Genomic DNA, 23,641 nt, shown 5'->3' with positions numbered 1-23,641 from the left:
CTAGGTGTGAGCGCATAATTGATTTACCTAGTCTATAGCTAGCTTAGTAATGTACACTTAGTGATACCCTCCAATCATTTGTTTTATATGTGCCAGTTTAATGACCACTCCAGTATCAGAAGTTTTTGCTGCCTGTCTTCAAGTTAAACTAGTGCTTTAATCTGCCCAGTAATAGAATATATTCCAGATGCTTTAAAGTTGTATTGTGTAACAACACAACTTTGTTTATCAGCACACCATCTTTATGTTTATCAATATATCTTTATTACAGCTGTATTTTATCATGCATCGCTGCAAATTGCAGCGATGCATGATAAATGCACAATGATAGATATAATACTGGGATAATAGATCCCTAAAACTTGCTAGCATACTTTTAACATTGGTATAATCCATCTCTACTTTTTATACCTTTAGCCAATATAATCTGTCCACTGATTTGCTGGAAACCATGTCATCCAAACCAACTTCATTTTTTAGGCGTGATCATGATCAAATTAATCTATAATTAATCCTAATTATGACAATATGTTAGTATGTACTTTTTTTTATACCACGTTCTTAATAACGATATGTATCAAATGTAAGCATAATTGGTGCACTTATTAACAGGAGATGCCGTGGGCCTAATGTATACAGTCTTTTAAACATCAGAAATTAAAGAGCCACTATTGAACCACCGATTCCAATGGAACCTGGCGTAATTCTGTCCCGATAAACTTTCAGTGATCCCATTATAGCTCCATATAGACTGTGATTGGATGACGACCAGTTTGGACCCTCCCCCAACTGCCGCACACGTAGATTTCTCGCCACGCAACTCTAACCGGGGTCCTAGCTAAAGAGCTTTTAGTTGTCCTTGCGCCTGACAGCTACTAGTGTGCGGAGAGTGCTTAGCTTGTCTTTAGATTGTGTAACAGGACTTTTATTGTGTATGATCAGTTGAATAGCGAACGTTGAATTTTATTCGTATAGTTTCACAGCTAGAGTATTACTTAAAGTAAATAAGGCAGTGTGAGGGGCAGTCCTAAGAGCTTCTTGGTGTTGCTGAAGCTGCCGGCGTGGAGTGGACAGGGCTCGGGTAAAGAAATGGGATGAGCAGGGTGACAATGTGGAGCTCTGGCTGCTGGACAGCGGGGAATGATGACCGGGCCTGGGGGCATTGGGAGAAAGGGTTTAACTCATAGGGGTGGGATAAGGGTAAATGAGGGAGCCATCATCCTGCTTTTATAATTGCAAAAAAAGTATAGTTCCCAGCTCAGCAGACTTACAATATTTCATATCAATAGATAATTGTACTTTTATATGGTTCTGCTATACTGTAAACCAGAAGTAGAATGCACAACCAAATACAAAAGACAAATAGAAAAAATTATCACACAAACTGCACAAAGTGTAATATAATCTGTACATTTCACATATGTGACAGACTCAGAATATGAACCGTTTTGAAGAAATTGAGGGGGGGGGTTTGTTTCAAAAGAGGTTAGCCTTGTTAGTTTTGTGATTAGTTTATAGTATAATTGATAATATACATGTCAGCAACAAGCAGCCAATAGTGTCTGAAATATTTATTTGTAGGTGAACATTTTTTATATGTTGAAATAGCAATGATCTTTCCTTAAAACACGTTTTATAACAAATTGATGTTAATGTGTTCTTACACATTTATCCCATGCTGCCTTCACCATGATACATCCAACAGCTTACATGATCTGCTTTATATTGTTATCATAACCAGTGGTCAAAGTGGACATTTAGAAATTGTGGTATGGAAATTTTAGAAGGTATGAAAAATGTAATGGGAATGAAAATTTGGTAGTTTGACGAAGTCAGCAGGAGAAGTGACTGTTTAACATAAAATCGTATACACCCCAACTTCGACCACTGATCACAACGGAATATATGTTTTATTTGTCTACCCGGAATTATGAATGAGTCAACCCCTTAATTATGTCAGCTATACTTAAATTGGGCTATTCTGAAATATGTATATTTGAGGGCAACTGAAAAACACTGCTGATGTATATTATTTATAAAATAAAAATAACATATAACATAAAAATAAACATAACATATATAATGTAAAAATAAACATAATATTTTTTAAAGACTAGCTGAAACATGTCTTGATTGAAGAAAGTTCTGCCAGCTTTGAAAACATGCTTTATTTACATTTCTGGCAATGCTATCTCATAAACCTTGAAATTAATGTATTGTTTTTGTATTTGATTAATCTACAGATTTGGGGGTTGACCCTTTATAAGGATGGTGATCTCAAAATACCACTGGCTTCTGCTACCTGTTGTTTTGGTCCCTTTTATCAGTTGTACTCTCGCCAGAAGAGGGCAGGATGTGCACTGTGGAGGTAAGACTTGAAGTTACATACCACATGTCACAAATATATATTGTTAGCTAAAAATAAAGGAATTTATTTGAAGTTAATAATGGAAACTGCTGCTGTATTTTTTTGCTGTATATATCTTTTCTTTATAGCAAGGAGTTACTGAGGACAATAGAAATAACAGAGGACATCTTACTAAATAATACTTTGTATCACATGCTTCAGTGATATTATTAAGCCCTAATTGATTGATAGACTGCATTTTCATGAATATTTTTTGAGCCTGCTAAATAAGCAGACTAGTTGCTTTCCGTTGTGTTATCACGGCAGAGCAAGGCCCAGGTGAACATGTTTATTCTTATACTAGTTTTAGCATAGCAGCAACCTCTATTTTACATGGCAGCTTATGCTGGATTCCAGCCAGAATCTAGATTACATCCTGCTTATTGTTTCCTAGGATTACATCACTGATTCCACTGCCACTGTATGTATATAACAAACATGCTCTATCTGAAAGAAAAACATAACTGTTTACTGATGGTGGACAGTACATAGTGAAATGACAGCACTCGTGCTGCGTGCTGTCTTTTACACAAGGCTCTTGCAGCCCAGGTAGAACCTAGGAGTCGTTAGGTGGCGTCTGATCAGACCAGTTTACGTTGTGTTTGTTATATGTTAAGCAGAGGGTATTTTTCTTAAATTCATTTTTCTGACTGAACTTGGCGGTCAACTCAAGTGACAGGATCAGTGTTCAATTTGATCATCTACAGGTGGGCGGAAAAATATGGGAACTGGCTGTTCAGAGCATGAGCCAAGGAGCTGGATACACTGAGACAAGTTAGTGCAGTAAATGACCCCACACACAGACCAATAGTGGTCACCTCCTGACCACATTTAACAACACGCTAAATACCAATCTGTTCCATGTGATTCCGATTGAGTTAATTACCCCATATTGCTTCAGCGTTTGTTGCCAGGTCTAGGGTAACCAAGTTCATTTTATTTTTTAATGGCAACTTGCTAACATGCTTTTTTTTTTTTCATATACATACTAAATATGGGGAAATATGGTCAAATGCAAAAATACTGTTCAATGAGTTTTCCTACAATTGTCATCATGCAACTGGAGCATACAAATATACCCTTAAATGTGTTTGTCAGTTCCTCCTGGTTGTTTGGATGCTAAATTAAAGTCTATATAAAATTACAGTAATTGGAAATGTAGGTGTATACTGTCACCTTTTTATTTACTTTGGTACATTTTGGGACATGTACAGTTTTGGTTTGTTTTCCATCAGATCAGGGGTAATTAAGTTTTTTTGTTTTTCCTCTTCAAGTGCAAGTTGTCCAAACTGAAAGTAATCTCCTATCTCTCAATTCAAGTTAAATAAGCTTATATACTGTTTTCTTTATGAGCTGACCATAGATGCTGCAATATTGCAGCCTACAGGGAGCAGTTTGCTTGACATTACAGCGTGTGTGGTGCCAGATATTGATCCTATTTAAATAGGTAGGATCATTATTGGGCATGTTGTCACATAATGACTGTTATAGACCTATGTGCTGCCATCTGACAGCGTTAAAAGGCTGCAATATGGGTAGCACTAAGTTAAACGGCCAGATCTCACCCCTGTTGGCACCCTAAGTGGTTTGGTCAGATCGAACTATGACCCCAACACTCGGCTCTGAGGCCGCAGCAGGATCAGCCTATGTGTTGGCACCTTTTAGAATTTTCTCTTTGGGCTATTGCAGGAAAGAAGATTGCCATTGGATTTATAAAGTAGTAAGCAATAAATGTTGGGGTGTTTCGTATTGCACTACAATTTTATGTAAAATGTCACTTTTGCATTTATTAGCAACAGTGTTAAAACTAGTCTCTTTTGTGTATATGACACTTCATTAAATTATATTGTATAATGTGACTTTTGCATTTACTACAAACACTGTCAAGCCGCATCTCTATCTTGTCGGGGCTCATAATTATACCCCCTTGTGCGCCTGATGCAGAAATACTGTTGCGTTTTGAGTTGTACATGCTACGCAACATACATACTTAGTTTGCTTTTTTAAAAAACAATAATAAAAAAAAATAATAATTTTGCAACAGAATTTTTAAGTGTACTGCGGGGAGCAAAATGCACGATGCACATTGTCATTTAATATACACACTTTTAATTTTTTTTAATGGTTGAATATGATGATTAAATGTTCAGTAACCTGTAGTTTTTCACTATATTGATTTTAGTACTATATTTTTGTTTAACCCCCTGCGTGTTAATACAAGTTCATCCCAACTTCGAGCCTTCTGTTGGGCATATTACTATATATCAAAGTCTGTGTATTACTGTTGTGACAGAAGCACTGGGTAAGTGGTGAATAAGGGAGGTTTATGTCCCAGCCTTTCTGTCCTGTATGTTCTAAAACCCCAGGGATATTGTCTTGTATGGGAAGGAGCTTTCCAAAGAGTGTATTCAGTTTCAGGAAAACTAGTAAGGGTCCCTGGGGTGTAAATGGAGAGAGAAGGGTAGGCTCCATTAACAAAGCCCAGTCCAGGTCTTCTGTTCTGCCAGTCTGACAGCAGACTGGTTAATGCTAGTACCTATGAGAGGGGTTTTAAAAAGCTGCTAGGCAGTTTCCTCTGTCTCTCAGACCTGGGGAGGCAGTTCTGTTCTGCCAGTCTGACAGCAGACTGGTTAATGCTAGTACCTATGAGAGGGGTTTTAAAAAGCTGCTAGGCAGTTTCCTCTGTCTCTCAGACCTGGGGAGGCAGTTCAATGCCTCCTGAGAGACCCTGTAAATAGTGACCAATTACCTCTATATTTTGTATGTGTGTGGGACACTAGGTCCTTCATAGGCGAGAGGGTTTTCCTGTGTGTTTAGTTAATGCCGGACAGGCATGGTGTTTATTTTGGAGTCTTCTTGTTTTGTTTTTCTTTTGCTTAATAAAACTGACTGAGGCCAGTTGTACGAAAACCTTAGACTTGTGTGACTTCGCTGCTGCTGTACACTGCCATATACCACAGGAGATGGCACCTATTCCCGTAGTCTGATCAGGACCATCTTAACAACTTTATGGGCCCCGGGCAAAGCAAAGCATCGGGGCCTTATATATATCTTACCTTAAGTCTGATCCCCTTCTCTTTTTTTTTCCCCTCACTGAGTCTCTCTGTTCTGTGCTCCTCCGTGCTGTGCTCGCAGTGAATGTCGGACGTGACATCACGCCCGACATTCACTGCGAGCACAGTGCGGAAGAGGGGACCACGGAGCGTGCCGGATCGTCAGCTGACCACCTGATCTGAACGGTCAGGTGACCGCAAAAGGTAACTTTCTTATTTTTTATTTTTTAACAGGATTTTTTTTTTTAAAACAGACCTGCCAGGGCCCCCTTTCCCGCTGGGCCCCCGGGAACCTGCCCATCGTGCCCAGTCAGAAAGACGGCCCTGAGTCTGATTACACTGTGTAGAATTATATCCATGAAATAACTAAAGTGATTATACTAAACTACATATGTAATTCATGCTGTCAGTCTAGAACTGTGTAGCTTGATGGATTTAAACACAATGGCAGTAATGTCATAGCAGCTTAACTGCAGCTGCATAGGTCCTTTAAATTCTCAGCTATTTGTTCTTTATCCGGCCGCTTCTTTTAGATTTTTGATGTGGAATCAGCAATATGTAATTCAGTGGAGAAGTTGCACTAACGATTACCATTTAGCAGAGCTGCAATGAAATGTCAGGGTAACACTGAGCAAATGTATTTTATCTTCATGCCTTATATGTTAAAATTTCACTAGTTTAGTGGTACTTTAAAAGATCATTTCACCAAAAGCTAAGATCTTCTCTCCAATTTGGAGACAACTAAGAGATATGTTTTTTAGTTTTGTTTGGAATTATCCATTAAACACAGTAACCACTTTTTCTTGATCTACAATTGTAAGAATGTTTATGCTGTGTGACTAATATTCAATACATCCTCCATGGTAGAAAGATTATTCAACTATACCATGTTGCCAGAGCACTATTCGGTTTCCGTTATTGTAAACCTGCAATCCGGATAAATTACAACCTATCATTGTCAGCATTAAGCTTTAAAAGATCTACTTTACCCTTCTGTCTTCTTGGCTGTTTCTTTGTCTCTAGTAATGTTCAAGGGGTTCAGCCTATATGTTTGGACTTGATTGTTTGCATAAAAGTAAGATTTGAAATTCCTTGCTTATTCATCACCACAAAGCTATTGTTACAAGGTCCAGTCTTCTTTTTTACACTACTGGAATGTTGCTTAATCTGCCTCCTCCCTCTTATTTACATAGAATGCAACTTTCATTGTGGGAGGGGGACTATGAACGAAACAAGTTGAGCCAGATCAAGGTAAATAATGCTGCTGCTTTTTTTTTTTTTTGTGCTTGAATCTGAAAATGTATTTCATCCTGGCCAACCTGCTTTGCTTGACATTTATCAGGTGCATTGCCAATTTAGAACTAATATGCACTGAACGGTGACCTAGAATGGGTGAGGATCTTGAATGGGGTCTGTAATGTATGCTTCTAAATTGGGATTCTGCTCTGCATGCTGCAGACCAGATTGGCACTCTGCTCTTTGTACTAGCGACCAAATTGGAATTCTGCTCTGTATACTACCCACCCTGTTGATATTCTGCTCTGTTTACTAACTGCCAGATTGACATTCTGCTCTGTGTACTAGCGGCCAAATTGGGATTCTGCTCTGTATACTAACCACCAGATTGGGATTCTGCTCTGTATACTAACCACCAGATTGGGATTCTGCTCTGTATACTAACCACCAGATTGGGATTCTGCTCTGTATACTAACCACCAGATTGGAATTCTGCTCTGTGTGAGTTCTTATTTGTATGCAAATCATAAGATTGGAGGTCTGCTTTGTGGACTAGCAATCAGATCGGAGGTCTGCTTTGTGGACTAGCAATCAGATCGGAGGTCTGCTTTGTGGACTAGCAATCAGATCGGAGGTCTGCTTTGTGGAATAGCCATGAGATCAGTGGTCTGTGTTGTATATTAGCCACTGGAGTAGGCTCTGCTCTGTATACTAGTCATCTGACTTTTTGTGTATGCTATTTCGATTTTCTTTTAGGTGATTTTATTTTTTGACTTTTATCATCAGGAATTGTAGTGCTTTTTACTGTTCAGTTCATTGTGGCCTTTTATAAAGCTTACTTTTAAAAGGAGTTAAAATGTTTATAATATGTTGTGAAGCTTTCTACTTGTTCTGTCTCTTTTTCCGATACTGACTGAGTGGTTTTAGTCAGATCTGTATTTTTTTGAATATTATGCCATAATTATTTTTTCTAATTTGTATACACACATAACTTTTCCTGTCCAAATAAGACTGGAAATCAGCATTCTATAAGAACAAAAGGCTTGTTTAATTGCATTTAAAATCTGCAGCAAAACAGCTCTTTTGTGCCATCTATAGCAGCAAGTCAAAACAAACAAATAAAGCAATTAAATTAGATCTGCTCAGGTGGCAAAAACTAATAATCTCCTGGCTGGGTAGGATAGTCACCCTCAAGATGAACATCCTGCCTCATTTGCTTTATCTTTTTCAAACTCTCCCCACGCAGGTACCTAGAACCATCCTAATCCAATTACATTGCTGGTTCTCTCAATTCGTGTGGCAGCATAAACCCCCACACACGAGCTTCACTACTCTGCGCAGAGCAGCGGTTAGCGGCAGCAGGGGTTTTCGGATATCCGCTTATAATATTTTGCTACTCACCTGAACCAAGCTGTGCCATGGTTTACAAAATGCCAAGGCCCTCGGTTGATTGATCTGGAGGCATCCTGTTGTTGTATATTGTCCTTGGGCTCAGCTTTGGGGGTCTCAGTGGGTGCCAAATCCCTCTGGTTGAGATCGCACCCTGTGGCCCTTTTCACCTGTCAGATTTGGTATTATTGCAAGATCCATTTCGAGATCACATCCACTCATTCTCCTATAACACCTGTCTGGAAAAATTCCGCCTTTACCCCAGGACAATGCTCCTCCCGTTTCAGGGCCTGGCAGGAAAGGGAAATCCGTATGGTGGGGGACGTCTTACACGCAGACCAATGTATTTCACTACAGATGCTGCGGAAGAAATTTAACCTAATGTTAGCCCGTTTGCTTATCTCCAAATGAGACAATATGTTGACTCCCTTCCTAAACCTGATACAACAAGATCTTTAACTCCCCTGGAATCCTTGTATGTACACTCGCCTCTACAAAGGGGGATTACTTCCACGCTATATAATCTCCTTTTCTCTTTTCAAGCAAACCAACACCTCCATCCATGAATTCCGGTGAGAGGCTGACTTGGGCAGGCCACCAGATAAAGACACTTGGGCAACAATTAGAGAGATAGTCTCTAGGACATCAATCTTATCCCTTGTCCCCACCAGGCTGCAAAGATTCTGTGATTTCACCTCTGACATATGTTGGAGGGGTTGTGGGGAACGGAGGTCCTTTCTCCACGTCTGGTGGTCCTGTCCACAAGTTGCTTCTTTGTGGGATGATGTTGCTGCTGTCATTTGTACCTGGCATCTACGGAAAAAATCTGTGCATATGTAAACAAGGAAACCCAAAATTATCCCAAATCTGGGATGACTGGTTGCTTTAAAATGGTACTTTTGATCCTGCCCAACCACCTGACCTTCCTCCGAGTGTCTCAGCCCTCTTCCTGTGATTTGATATTTAGGAGGTTACACACTGCATACTGTCAATCGACCCCCGGGGGTCCCAGATTCGGTCTCAATCCCCCCTACTCCCACCTTTCTTCTTCCTACCTCTTTCCTACCTACTTTATACATCGTCACACTTCTATACTCTTCTCCAAGGCCTTTTTCCAATTATGTGTGTACTATACCCAGTATATATATTTATATTATGCAAATATCCTAATCAAGTTTGGTATTCTATTCTTGCCTATACTGTAAGATATCATTTGTTTCTGCTACCTTTTGACCATGTCGGTTATTTGCATTTTTATGTGTCAAAACTTAATAAATAAAGTCTTTAAAAAAAAAAAATTATAATAAAAGAAAAAAAAAGGAAACACAAAAAAAATTGCTCACAGAAACAAAAAAAATTACAAATAATAAAAAAGGAAACCAAATTAATATTATATCCATAAAAGCTGGCAATCCATAAGTACACAATAGGATGGGGTTAAGCCAGCACTGACTATAGACAGCAGCCACCTATGATCCTACATACACTCCACCCAGGAATGTAAACATATAAATCACACACACTATGGACAATAGGAACGGCGCTATCTAAAAAGTACCAATCAATTTCTATTAACAATTGGAGTGGACCTCAATAAATGTCTTTAAACATATAGTCCATAAATCCCAAATTTGAACATAAAATCCTCTCCTTGGGAATAGTTCAAAACAGTATGTTGAATGTTGAGATTTCTAAAGTACTTATGATAATGTTTTTTCCTTCTTCCAAATGTTCAAAAAGATATACCAAAGCAGCTCGTTCGTGGGATTCCATACACATAAAAAAGAGAAATTAGAAACACATCTTAGTGTAATATGTTTCACATATAGGAATTCCCTGCACCATCGAATATCAAAGTAAGTGGTTCTATGGTTAATATAATCGCCACATGAGTAATGACTGTTCCAAATCCACACTTACATAAAAAGGTCTCCATTAATTAATATCAGCATCTAGGATGCACTGGACTTATAGGAGATACCCTCTTTCTTCTCTCCTTAAACGGTTTTGTCATAGATGTCAAACAGAAAAAATATAGGCAAAATGGTGCATTACCCAAGTAAATAATATTGCATTTAATAGATAAAACATATATAGAACATTTTCTTGTCTTCCACATAAAAACAAAAACAAACAATCAACGGGGCAACTCCTCTTTAAGGTTGGACTCTTACCCCCTCCAGAGTATAAACCGGCATGTAGAAATATATTTAAACTCCTTCCCACAACGATCAGGAGCCCACCGGATATGTCCACACACCGCCGATACACTGACTGAGTCCAAACACTCTCGAGCGAGTGTCTCTCCGTTGATAACTGCCCCCTGCCAACGCGTTTCAATATTGCATATCTTTATCAAGGCATAGCGGTAACAAGCACATCTCCGTTGTTTTAAACTTCCTCCAACCAATCCGATTCTTCAAATTAGCATATGGTTGCCATGGATACCGCCCCGAATCCGGAACAATACATTATAGGTAATTTCTTTAAAAACTACATAATACAATTAAAACGGAACATCTTATTACATATTGACAATAAAAATAACATGCAACCTATGACAATCCCTTATTCTAATAAAACTTTGTCGCTCGTGTCCCTCCTAGGTTCCCCTTCTATATATATAGAAGGTTATATAACGCCCCATATTAAACAGGCTAAATTCTTCTTTTGCCTATAAGCGACATTATTGCAAGGTAAGTATATTTTCAAGATATAATTCAGTTAGGGTAATATATGAAAATTTGGAACTTAACAATATCATGAAGAATCTATAAATAGTTAAACAATCCGGGCTGGCCATCAAATCTACATATTATCCATCTCAAATGTATATATTGACTGGATATCAGAACTGAAAGGGCTCAATGGCTCTCTACCTCTTATTACATAGACTTACTACATACCAACAATATTACATTTTCAAGTGTAGTTCCCTCAGTAGAAAATGGTGAATAAGGAGAAAATTAATTACCATATATCTCCTCCTTGTGGAAATCCATAAGTATTCATAATATTACAATCAGTACATTAGAAACAAACTCATACTACAATGTACATTTTTTAAAGAAAGCAAATAACCAAGAAATGTACACATTCAAACTGATTTCCAAAACATTTCAAAAGAAACATATGATCAAAATAAACTTATGAAAAATAAGACAATGATAATTCTTCATTTAAACCATGAGGTTTCATTGTGGTTAGCAGATGGATCCAGCGAGCTTCTCTATGTATTAACAGTTTATCGCGATCTCCTCCTCTCCGTAATGGCAAAATTTGATCAATTTACATAAATTTAAATTTCAGAATTTTGTGATTTCATTGAACAACGTGGCGTGCTACTGGTGGAGACTTGATGTCAACTTGCAACGTTGCTTTTTTTTAATCGAGGATCTGTGCATAGAGATCCGTTCTTTTAACATGTGCGAGGTCTTGCTGGTATAAATCTTATAAAACGGGCAGATGATTACATTAACTACGATATTTACATAATCTCACAAGTGAGCCATTGGGTGATATTGTATAGTTCACCTGTATTTGGATTAGTGAATTTATCTCCAGTTAAGAGAAATGAACAACTGACACATCCTGTGTATTTGGGAGCGCTCACTTTGGGTGCAAGCCACCCCCTGGCTTTATTCTGTATAACATTTTGCACCACATCATTACGGACCAAGATGTCTTTGAGTCTGCGGCTCCGCTTATAACAAAACATTGGTGGCAGAGCTAAAGCTTGTCCAAGAACCGGGTCTGAGTACAATATATGCCAGTGTCAGGGGCGGATTTAGGATTCCCCCCATCCCCCTCCCTGCAGTGTCTTAACTAAAATCCTGAGCAAAGTGAGGGGGGAGACAGACAGGAGCAACCCCGGAAGTGACAAACTGAAAGTGACGTCAATCTGAAACCGCGTTATTCAAATAATAGAGGTCAGTTATGATACTAGAAACAGCAGGCAGACAATACAGATGGCATAATAAGCATTTGTCCTTTTATTAGTTTTTAAGTAAACTTAAGAAATCCTATAGTAGTACAAATCTACAATACAAAAAATAAAATTAAATGTACAGTATGAAAATACATTGCACATCTAAGGCTCATTTACATGTATCCACAGTGCTTTTGCAATCCAGCACATATAATTTAACTTGCATTTGACCTATTTGAAATCAAATTTTGATGCATTAATAACACATTGAAAGCACATTTTCAGTGCATTCGATGGGATCCATGATACTTTGGTGTGACCTGTCAGATCTTGGCTGCTTATCACCAGAGTGAGCAGAAAGACAGCTCCTAGATTTGACTTGCCTTAATAGCAATATTTAATAACCAAATAGGCATCAATAACAGTTGTTCTTTATCCATATATTTCTAAAGAAAGGGCATTATTGGGTCCATCCATTTGTGCCGCTAAAGCCCCAGCAAGGGTCACTTAGAGCTCATTTATGGGTGGTTAAGGAATTTGTAATGGAAATTGATGGATTATACCTGGATCATCATTCTCATCATCTATTTATATAGCGCCACTAATTCTGCAGCGCTCTACAGAAAACTCGCTCACATCAGTTACTGCTCCATTGGAGCTTGCAGTCTAAATTCCCTAACATACAAACACACTGACAGAAATAGAGAGACTAGGGTCAATTTGATAACAGCCAATTCATCTACTAGTATGTTTTTGGAGTGTGGGAGGAAACAGCAGTGTGATGAGGGTGGATTGGAAGGGGCACAGTGTGATGATGGGGCATACATATCTCTTATTTGTTACTCTTATTGTTGTGATTTTATAGCTATATAGTGTTTTAATTAAAATAAAGCAATGAACAAACCTGACCGATTTGTATCCTGATACACATAGGTGTGCATATATATATATACACACATACACTGTTACTTTAAGTTAAGCTATACGTAAAATAGAGATAATGCAGATTTATTTTCTCATTGGACTTGATGACCCTCTGATGATATCATATCTTACAGCAGATGTCGTTTGAGAAAACAAAGCTGATCTCATGAGTGAAATAAGCATCTGTCAAAGTATTATGCAGAATGGTTATTCCAGGACCGTTTCACAGTATTATAGGTCCACCTGCTAAAAATATCTCCTTGTTTAATCATTTAGAAGATGTGTATTATTTAAAAAACATTTCTTATTTATTAGTATGCTTATTCCTGTTTATCTAAACGCTCAGCAAATATTTTGGTAATTTAAAAAAAAAACAACAACTGGGTACTGGAGAGGTTTTATATCCGTAATAGGGTCCCACTTATGGCACCCCAAAAGTTTGCTGCCGGATAGAGGATTCTCTATCTTTCAAATGCGGAAGTTAGAATAATGTATCCCTTATATATAGGTTGTCTTACTTGTTCTGAGCTGGAGGTTATGGCAAATGAGTTATTCTTTCCAGCAGATTTATGTTTTTGCATATATCTTAATAATGGCTTTTCTTGATATATTACTTTGGGACTGGGTCACTTTCTCACTTGGAATAATAAGTAATCTCTCCTGTGTCAGCTTGCCGGGCTCTTGTTGATGAATTGGAGTGGGAGATCGCACAAGTGGATCCCAAAAAGACAATTCAGAAAGGATCTTTCCGAATAAACCCAGATGGCTCCCAGTCTATAATAGAGGTATGACTATTCGTCTGAGCGTAAGGTCAAAAATTATTAAACTGAAAATGGGGTCTAGTTATTTTTTGAACTTATGACACGCCATCTGTGTTGCACAAAAGGCACTTTCTGAATAATGAGCAGACCCTTACCTTTTGGAGCACCGGTGGTTTTGGAAAGTTTGCTCATTAGCAGGACCCAGCCAGGCTTCATACAGCGCAGTACATATCAATATCCACTGCCTCCTTGTTGGCAGCAGCCGTGGCAGAACTTGGGGAACATAAGCTCTGGCTCTGTTTCCATCAGTGAGCATGATACAGCTACTTCAAGCTGGAAGATAACCATAAGAGAGTCTGTGCAGCATGAAATCAAATCCATCTCCAGGACCAGAAGAAGGATGTTCAGTATAATATAAATGGTGAATGACTGTGATGGTTGACAGCAGCTCACAGTACTACAGTGACTGGTTCATGTTTTGTGTCTCCGCCTTCGGCTGTCTCTCCCTGTTCCAACCATGACACAACACTGGTAGCCAAACAGAAATTCCAGTCACCAATAACTGTTTTATTACTGGCAGCTGATAATGCTGCTGTCTTACAATAACTACACATATTCTCCTGACCAGCAACTACGATTGTTATTCCACCACCTTATGTATCAGGTGTTAGATTGTCAGCTCATTTGGGTAAAGCCATATTTACCTTCTGTTTCATGTCGTTGTATGTCATTTGTTTATGCCACAATCCCCTCAATGTACAGCTCTGTGTAGTATATCAGCACTTTATAAATACACCTCTCTTCATTTAAGCTTTTTAACTTGTAATTACCTTTCCTATGATGATGTATTATAGTATACTAATGGTGGAGAGTAGAGTAGGCAATTAAATTCACTTCTTGCAGAAGAATTGCATTGAGAACATTACAAAAAGTCCTTTGCATAGTTTCCACAATATATAGCGTAAATCAGGGCATATATTACAGTATGAGCCTCAATCAAATTGATTAGGAGTAGTGATTTAAAAATTGTCAGTCACACCACATCTGAAGAAGGCAATAGGGGGTCTTTGGAAAACCACAACTTGGGGTAAGTATGTGATAACAGGGACCAATTTATTCTAGAACATATGAAGTATTATTTGACTTGGAAGTCAAATAATATTTCATATGTTCTAGAATAAATTGGTAATTTAACCCTGGAAGTTAAATTGGAAGTGAGTTTGGGACATAGTGGTAACATAGTAACATAGTTGATGAGGTTGAAAAAAGACACCAGTCCATCAAGTTCAACCTATTTTGGATCTCCTGCGATCCTGCACTTATATTTGAAATTAATCCAGAGTAGGCAACCGCCCATCTGTTTCAATTTTGAAAATCCCCCCAGATTCAATATTGCAATCCAATTTTTACCCTATATCCACTTCTATCCTTTATTTTAAATTAACGGTCGTATCCCTGGATACACCTTTCCGCTAAAAATTTGTAAAGAACCCCTTGCTTTGCTGGTTGTGAAATTTCCTCTCCTCCAACCTTAGGGGATGACCACGTGTCCTGTGTATGGTCCTTGGGGTAAAAAGTTCCCATGAAAGCTCTCTGTATTGACCCCTAATGTATTTGTACATAGTAATCATATCTCCCCTTAGACGCCTCTTTTCTAAAGTAAACATGCCTAAACTGGCTAACCTTTCCTCATAACTTAATGACTCCATACCCTTTATCAATTTTGTCGCCCTTCTCTAAACCCTTTCTAGTTCCAAATTATCTTTTTTATAGAGTGGTGCCCAGAACTGTACTGCATATTCAAGATGAGGTCTTACCAACGATTTATACAGTGGCAAAATTACACTGTCTTCCCTTGCATCTATGCCCCTTTTTATGCATGCCAATACTTTGTTTGCCCTTGCAGCTGCTGCTTGACATTGAGCACTATTGCTAAGTCTACTGTCTACGAGCACTCCCAAATCCTTTTCCATTATAGATTCTCCCAAATTGATTCCATTTAATTTATAGATTGCGTTCTTGTTTTTGATCCCTGAATGCATAACCTTACATTTATCTGTATTAAACCTCATATTCCATTTCGCCGCCCAATCCTCCAGTTTATTTAAGTCCCTCTGTAGAGAAGCTACATCTTGCTCTGATTTTATTACCTTACAGAGTTTAGTGTCATCTGCAAAAATAGAAACTTTACTCTCTAAACCATCACCAAGGTCATTAATAAATATATTAAAAAGGAGTGGTCCCAGCACGGAACCTTGAGGTACTCCACTTAAGACCTTTGACCAATTAGAAAATGTTCCATTTATCACAACTCTCTGTTCCCTATTCTCTAACCAGTTTTCGATCCAAGTACAAATTTTGATTTCTAGACCCAGTTCCCTTATTTTGTAAACCAAACTCTTGTGTGGCACTGTATCAAAGGCCTTGGCAAAATCTAAGTAGACCACATCTACTGTCCTGCCCTGGTCTAAGTTCCCACTAACTTCCTCGTAGAAACTAATTAGATTAGTTTGACATGACCTATCCCTCACAAATCCATGTTGATTCCCACTAATAATTTTATTGCGTACCAAGTAATCCTGAATACTGTCCCTTAAAATACCTTCCAGTAGTTTCCTCACTATTGATGTCAGGCTTACAGGTCTATAATTCTCTGGTTGTGATCTCGTCCCCTTTTTAAACAACGGCACCACATCTGCTATTCGCAAATCCCTTGGTACTGAGCCTGATGAGATTAAATCTCTGAAAATTAAGAATAGCGGTCTAGCTATTTCCGAGTTTTACATCTCCAAGAACCATATGGACCCAAATCCGTTCATTGTGTAATAGATTGTTTTAACAGCTTGTGGATGATAACTATAGTGTAACAAAAACTGATTACAGCCTGTGAGTTGGTGTATACTGGTTGAAATAATAACCACAGGATTTTTTACCACATTTACTTTAGGTACCCTATGCCCGAACAGAAGCTCATCTTATGGAGCTCCTGGAACAAATATGTGAAAAGATGACAGAATATGGCGAGAGAATAGACCCAGATACAAATCGTAAAATCTACCTGCGTGTTCTCTCTCGTGATGGCAAGAAAATGGATGCCTCTAATACTAACATTGGCAGAGAAGTGATATCTGACTTGAAGTTTACAGTGAGTATTACTGATAAGTAAACTGCTTAAGTTTTGTTGTACTATGACTTGTGAAAGCACCCTGTTAATTGAACGTGGAGTGCAATTGTCTCCTTTAAAACAAAGGCAGACGATACCAGTGAAAGTTGTGCTACGGCAATTGTTTTTTATTTGTTCCCTCATTATGCAGCACCAACAATCTGACAACTGATTTTCTCCTGTATGTGTAAATATAGGTGAAGAAAAAGAATCTAAACTGAATATTTCATTTTTTGTTATAGCCAAAGGTGGATTTTTATATCTTGAAAGCAAATTCTAGTGGATTACATACATATAGATACAAGATAACATTTGTATTACCTGTGGTTGGAGTTAAGTGAGTTATAAGTTGAGCTTTCTGTGATAGAAAAATCTGGGCTGTGATTTGAATTGCCCTGTTTACAGAGGAGGCCACACATGTGGCAATATCTCCTACGCTGTCAACCAATTTCCCCAATATCACTGTATGGTTAGTCCCAAATTTTGCGGGATGCTCAATACTAATCCATTCATAAGAGATCTGATCATTATTGGGAATGCACATAATGTGGTTAGGACAGTGGTTCCCAAACTTTTGCGGTTCGCGGCACCCTTAGAGTCTCCACATTTTTTCAAGGCACCCCTCCAAAATAATTACTGAGCAGTCCTGTTTTAGAAGTAGTTGGGTCAAAAAATTATAATAAGTATTTAGGTCACGACAGAAATACTTATTTAGTTGTATGCAAAAATGCCCCCTCTGCATCCAGGCACACTGCCCCCTCTGCATCCAGGCACACTGCCCCCTCTGCATCCAGGCACACTGCCCCCTCTGCATCCAGGCACACTGCCCCCTCTGCATCCAGGCACACTGCCCCCTCTGCATCCAGGCACACTGCCCCCTCTGCATCCAGGCACACTGCCCTCTCTCACGTTGCCCCCTCTGTCCCCCTCCTCTGCCCTCTCTCACGCTGTCCCCCTCCTCTGCCCTCTCTCACGCTGTCCCCCTCCTCTGCCCTCTCTCACGCTGTCCCCCTCCTCTGCCCTCTCTCACGCTGTCCCCCTCCTCTGCCCTCTCTCACGCTGTCCCCCTCCTCTGCCCTCTCTCACGCTGTCCCCCTCCTCTGCCCTCTCTCACGCTGTCCCCCTCCTCTGCCCTCTCTCACGCTGTCCCCCTCCTCTGCCCTCTCTCACGCTGTCCCCCTCCTCTGCCCTCTCTCACGCTGTCCCCCTCCTCTGCCCTCTCTCACGCTGTCCCCCTCCTCTGCCCTCTCTCACGCTGTCCCCCTCCTCTGTCCTCTGTCCCCCTCCTCTGCCCCTATTTGGACCATGTCGTGAATCAATTTCCTGGATTCTGTTTCATTTCAATCAATTATTAACCAATAATGTATGCCTTGCTACTTCCATCTTCCTATCCTAGTATTCTGGTCAAGATGGCTCCTCGTTGGTCTCAGTAGTGGAAAGGATACAATATATCTGCTTTCTGCCTTCTGCGAACTGTCCGTCATGAAAATCATCTTGTACTCAATGGTAATTTGAATATCAATGCTGCCTTTAGTGATGGCTGAAACCTGGATACAGTCTTGCATGAGAGTAAACAAACAGCTGCTCATGGATACTGAACCTATATAATGAGTGAGTTTTCAGAGCCATTTACAAGCTGCAAGTTTCTCCCTATAGCAACAACATGTAAGTAAAACAAAGTCATTCACAGCCAGATAATAACAATAACCAGAATAGTACCTGTACCCAAATGGAGCTGACAGTGTCATTAGGGTGCGGCAGATGGAGAGCCTTTGAAGCAAGTTGTGTTACCCATCCACCCTTGATCACATACATACACAGGCAGACAGGATTTCCTTCTTGATAGATTAATTCAGTTTGGGACAGACCCATACGCCTCCCATTTGTTTGTCATTTCTAATGAGAACAACCACAATGTCACAAAAATCTTAGTATGTGAAAGTTTGGCTTCAGTTTGTAGATTAAAATGTATTTTTCTGTCATTATTTACTTACGTATTATTAAATCTTATTTTCTCTTACCAACATTAATGTACTACTGCTCTGTATTTGTCAGTGGTAATTTGTGACACGCAGACAGAGGTCTGGTAAGTACCTAGAGGTGTCTGTTCAGCTATCCCTGGTGCTGTATTCATTGTAGAGTGATCATCGATTTACCTACCTCTGAATAGTGGTCAGAAGGTCACTAAGAATCACACAAGTACTCATACGTATGTTCTTATATATATTTAACAATATTTCTCTTGTTGAAAACTATAAAGGTGTATGAAGTTATTCTGTGACCATATATAGTCTGATTGCTATTATACAGAGAAGGGAATTCTGAGGTTATTGGAGCTACAATAAAACTTTTTCATTTATAAAATGTATCATGTATATGTGTGTGCATTGACTTGAAACCAGTCTTCACTTTTGCTGACAGATGGATTTCTAGATGTCTTTCAATAGGGGTGATACTGGTTTATGAGTTCAAAGAAAGCTTGTATGGAAAAATGTAAATGTTTTGTCTGGTGTTTGAAAATATGTTTTAAAGAGAGGTTAACGTCTGCTACACACTGCGATCAGGGCTGTGTACTGATTATAAGCTATGGCTATGGGCTCCCACAGAAGAAATATGTCAACATACACTTAACTTTTTTATGATTTTCTGAGCATATAGAGCTTTCAAGGCATTCAAGGGACAGCAAGAGCATAAGTTCATCTACATTTTGCAATTTATCAAAACACATTTTTAGGTGAAAAGTACATTAAAATATCCTTCCATTCTACAGTGCGAGATTTATTATTATATTAATATTTGTAGTTAGTCTACATAAGTGTGCTTAATGAATAGTTTGTATAGTTTACACAAATATAATGTAAATAACTTTATAATAAATACGTTATTGTCTGTAAAGTATGAAATGATTTTCCTTGCTTGCAAAACTCACAAGTTTCTGTATTAAAGTATTCCACTGAATGAAACACAATTAAGAATGGTTCTGAGAAACACCCAGCTATCTTACCAATAATAATATTCATTCTAAATAGTTGAAATCTATTTGCAATAAAAAGAAAACCCACCAACCATAGTTTTCTAGGTAACAGTTTCCCAAGTGCTTTGCCTGAGCGATATGGTACAGAATAGTGCTTAAAGTAGCTGATTTTATTTACAAATGGTACTTTGACACATACTTAATATTGTAGTCACTTGAGACGCGTTGAGGCTCGTAATACATTACAGGAGTTAATTATAGAGTAGTTGCATATTTTCATTGGGCACATGACCTGCTGAAAAGTAACCGAATGTCACCAGTAATTCTGTGGCCTGTCCTTAAATTGTGTTTTGTTACACAGACGTGCACCAGTTTAGTCTGCACTAAACAACAATACATCCAGAAATTTTACTGAAAAGAATGGCTGTAATGTTTTGGAATTTCCGGGGGGGGGGGGTTTAAATGTTTTTTCCTACCGCTCCCCTCATAGTAGTTTGATAATAAGCTGTGGGTCAGGACACAAAACATATCTTGCTACACCATTTGATTCTTTGGGTGCAAATATATTGTGTACAACCAACATGTGATAAGCTCATTATCAAACATATTTTAGAATTAAATTGCAATTATTAATATTATTTGCCCATTGTTTTATTTGTTAAAAAGTACCAAAAGGGACGCGCCCTTTGTCTGGTATGGCATTGTATTTTAAAGATTTAATATGTAATAGCAGTAGTATATGGTGTGTGAGCTGTTAGCAGATGTGGTGTAGGAGTACTGGTGTAATATTTAGTGACATGTCTCCAGACATAAATGTGCACAAAACCTTATAACCAATCAGACCTTTACTTTCATTAGTCACACACACAGATGCTGTCATTCTGTTTGGCTGATTAGACCAACATGTCTAATTGTACAACCACGCAGTCCACATGCAATCTGATCAGAACTGAATGGCATGATGGGGGGGCTCTGATTGCTCAGTCACATACATGTTCAATCATATGTGTTACAGTGGAAATGAGATGATGTTTATCTTGCCCTCAGTGTGAACGCATTGTTGAACAATATGAAGATGAGCTGATTGAATTATTCTCTCATGAAACAGAAAATGTGAAAGACAAACTCTGCAGTAAACGTACAGGTAATATATTCACTTTGTCACATGCTGCTACAATACTTCACAATTATAGTGTCCTACAATTTGTATATTACATTCTTTTTTTACTTCACTTGGATTAAGGTAGACTGTCGTTGACATTCACAGTAACTCATTCATTCTTATAGGTCAGTCTTGCAGAAAATAAAGGCACAAACACTCCAAATCCCTACATAGTTATATATTGTAACTGGAGAAAGCTGCAGTCTCCTTATGTCTGTGCCATACTCAGATCTGTTTATGATTCTTACACACTGATGTGGCTTCTGATACTCCAGACTTACAGAGATAAATTGACATTCCCAATGTCACTCTTATCACAGCTGCTGCACTTTGGACTCTATTATGTGATTTTAGGAAATGAGTGTAGATTCACCTGACACTTGTCTAGTTAGACTCATTCTTTGTGCTCTGACACCTTCATAAACATTCATTAGAAGGTAATCCAGCTTCATTCAACTTAAGTTAAATAACATTTCCTTGGCAAGTATTCACAGCAATACATTGCATGGACCCCCAGGTCCTAGATACTAGCTATTGAGATAAACTAATAAAGTTGAATGGGTTCCACCCCAAGGTAAATTTATGGCTTGCTGTTGGAATGCACATTACTTGGAAATGTCGAAAGAACATTGAGACACATGACTCTGCAATTGACAGTAATGAGTATTTGTCATTGTATTTCCTATATACAGATCTGTGTGACCATGCTGTGCATATAGCTCATGATGAACTTTGACCTGCCGCTGCCACGATCCACTCAGTCCATAAAACGTCACTTAGTGTTTACAAAGGAGGAAAGTAATGGGAATATGAATGAGATTGTAGCACCATATTTTTCCTTGAATATTTTTTACATTAAAAAGCAGACTTCCTTTTGTGAACATGTGTAGTGGTTATTTTGTGCACATATTTTTGATAGTATGCAAACTACAAAAAGTACTTAAAGGATCATTAAATCTAATACAAGTTGTCTTATAGTAAAGAGTTACCAATATACTGTACAGTATATGTAAAAGTCTCCATTCCATGACCGAGCTTGAGATATTTGATATTCTGTTTACATCCACTATGTAAGTGACTGGAAGTCATTCATCATCATCATCCTCATCATTTATTTATATAACGCCACTAATTCCGCAGCGCTATACAGAGATCTCGCTCACATCCGTCCCTGCCCCATTGGAGCTCATAGTCTAAATTCCCTAACACACACACACACACACACAGACTAGGGCCAATTTGATAGGAGCCAATTAACCTACCAGTATGTTTTTGGAGTGTGGAAGGAAACCAGAGCACCCAGAGTAAACCCACGCAAACACGGGGAGAACATACAAACTCCACACAGATAAGGCCATGGTCAGGAATCAAACTCATGACCTCAGTGCTGTGAGGCAGAAGTGCTAACCAATTAGCCACCATCATCATCAACTTTGGAAAAGGTAGCTGGAAGTATTTGACTGCAGTGTGTGTCCTGTATGGTATTATTGTCAGGAAGTCTGTTGTGTGTAGGGAAATTACAGTGGAGTAATTTAGGGGAATGTAAATAAGGCTGACATTTTATTGATGAACATTTTAAAGATGCAATAAATGTTAATGTGACCTCACTAGTAAATGTACATTCCTTTCATTAAATAGCAAGGCCTGCCCGTTGCCACATGTTGGTTTTGTTTGTGTGGGCTCTTTTGTTTTTGTTTTGTTTTTTGTCTTAAGCCAACTTTTGTGTGCTAGATTGGCTTCACATTCTAGTTTTCATGAATAAAAACTTAATCCTATCCATGCTTCTTTTCAAAATTAAAAACAAATTATAAGGTATTCCTTTGACTCTGAAATGGTTTACATTTGCTATCCTACCTCTTTTTTTTTATAAATACATGCCACCAAAGTTGACAAAGCTGTCATAAATCAGTAATTACATCTTTATAAAGATCTGTAGTAGTGGTAATATTTTCTGACGAAATGTGGGATATTTTTTTTTTTTTGTGACCCCTAACAGCTTTTATATGAACCCCAGTAGAGTTTTTGGGCGTTTTGTATTAGTTCAAAATGCAGAGAGAGTAGCCTGCAGCCATATAAGCGCTTTGTGTGCCATGACAATGGCTGAATTGCATTGCAGTAGTATTTAATGTACTCTGTCCATCACCTAGTCTGCACAGAGCTGACTGTTGGAAGACAACGTAACACATACCTTCAAAGAATTATTTGGAAACATTACTAGCACCCACAATTATATTAATTCATGTGTGCAAAGGTCGAATTCAGGAGATCGTTGAGAAAAGAAAACTTTTGGTTGTAGTGCCGAGAACCCTACACTGCCTAATTCCCATGTCTTCCATTTGGCAATCTTACATGATCTTTGCAGTGACTGTACATGTGTAGCTTCATGCATGTGGTTTGTTCTTTGTGTAGAATCTTTATGGGCCAATAATTTTAATTTTAACTTGTAGATTACAAGGTAAAAGTTAATCATATGCCATTTCACAAACAGGCAGGTATTATAGTAAAATGTTTTTAAATACTGCATAAGTCATGTAGACACTATCCAGGAAAATTATTATAGTGTGTTTTGTCAAGTGACTTTAAAGTATTTATGGGCTCAGCACATGACCGTTAGATTGAGGTTGTGAGCTGCTTTCAAGACTGA

General features: G+C 38.5%; 1 protein-coding gene across 1 annotated transcript; it reads left to right on the top strand.

Annotated features, from left to right (window-relative positions):
• Window positions 1-967: 967 nt before the first annotated feature.
• Window positions 968-21,878, top strand: CNPY2 (canopy FGF signaling regulator 2). The gene is made up of 6 exons (XM_075199599.1): window positions 968-1,081; window positions 2,244-2,368; window positions 13,607-13,722; window positions 16,646-16,843; window positions 20,883-20,979; window positions 21,690-21,878. The coding sequence occupies exons 2-6, from the start codon at window positions 2,269-2,271 to the stop codon at window positions 21,731-21,733; spliced, it is 555 nt and encodes a 184-aa protein (XP_075055700.1). The 5' UTR covers window positions 968-1,081; window positions 2,244-2,268; the 3' UTR covers window positions 21,734-21,878.
• The last annotated feature ends 1,763 nt before the right edge of the window (window positions 21,879-23,641 follow it).

The sequence above is a fragment of the Mixophyes fleayi genome, chromosome 2, assembly GCF_038048845.1.
Source record: "Mixophyes fleayi isolate aMixFle1 chromosome 2, aMixFle1.hap1, whole genome shotgun sequence".
Lineage (NCBI taxonomy): Eukaryota > Metazoa > Chordata > Amphibia > Anura > Limnodynastidae > Mixophyes > Mixophyes fleayi.
This window is presented reverse-complemented; position numbering and strand designations above follow the sequence as displayed.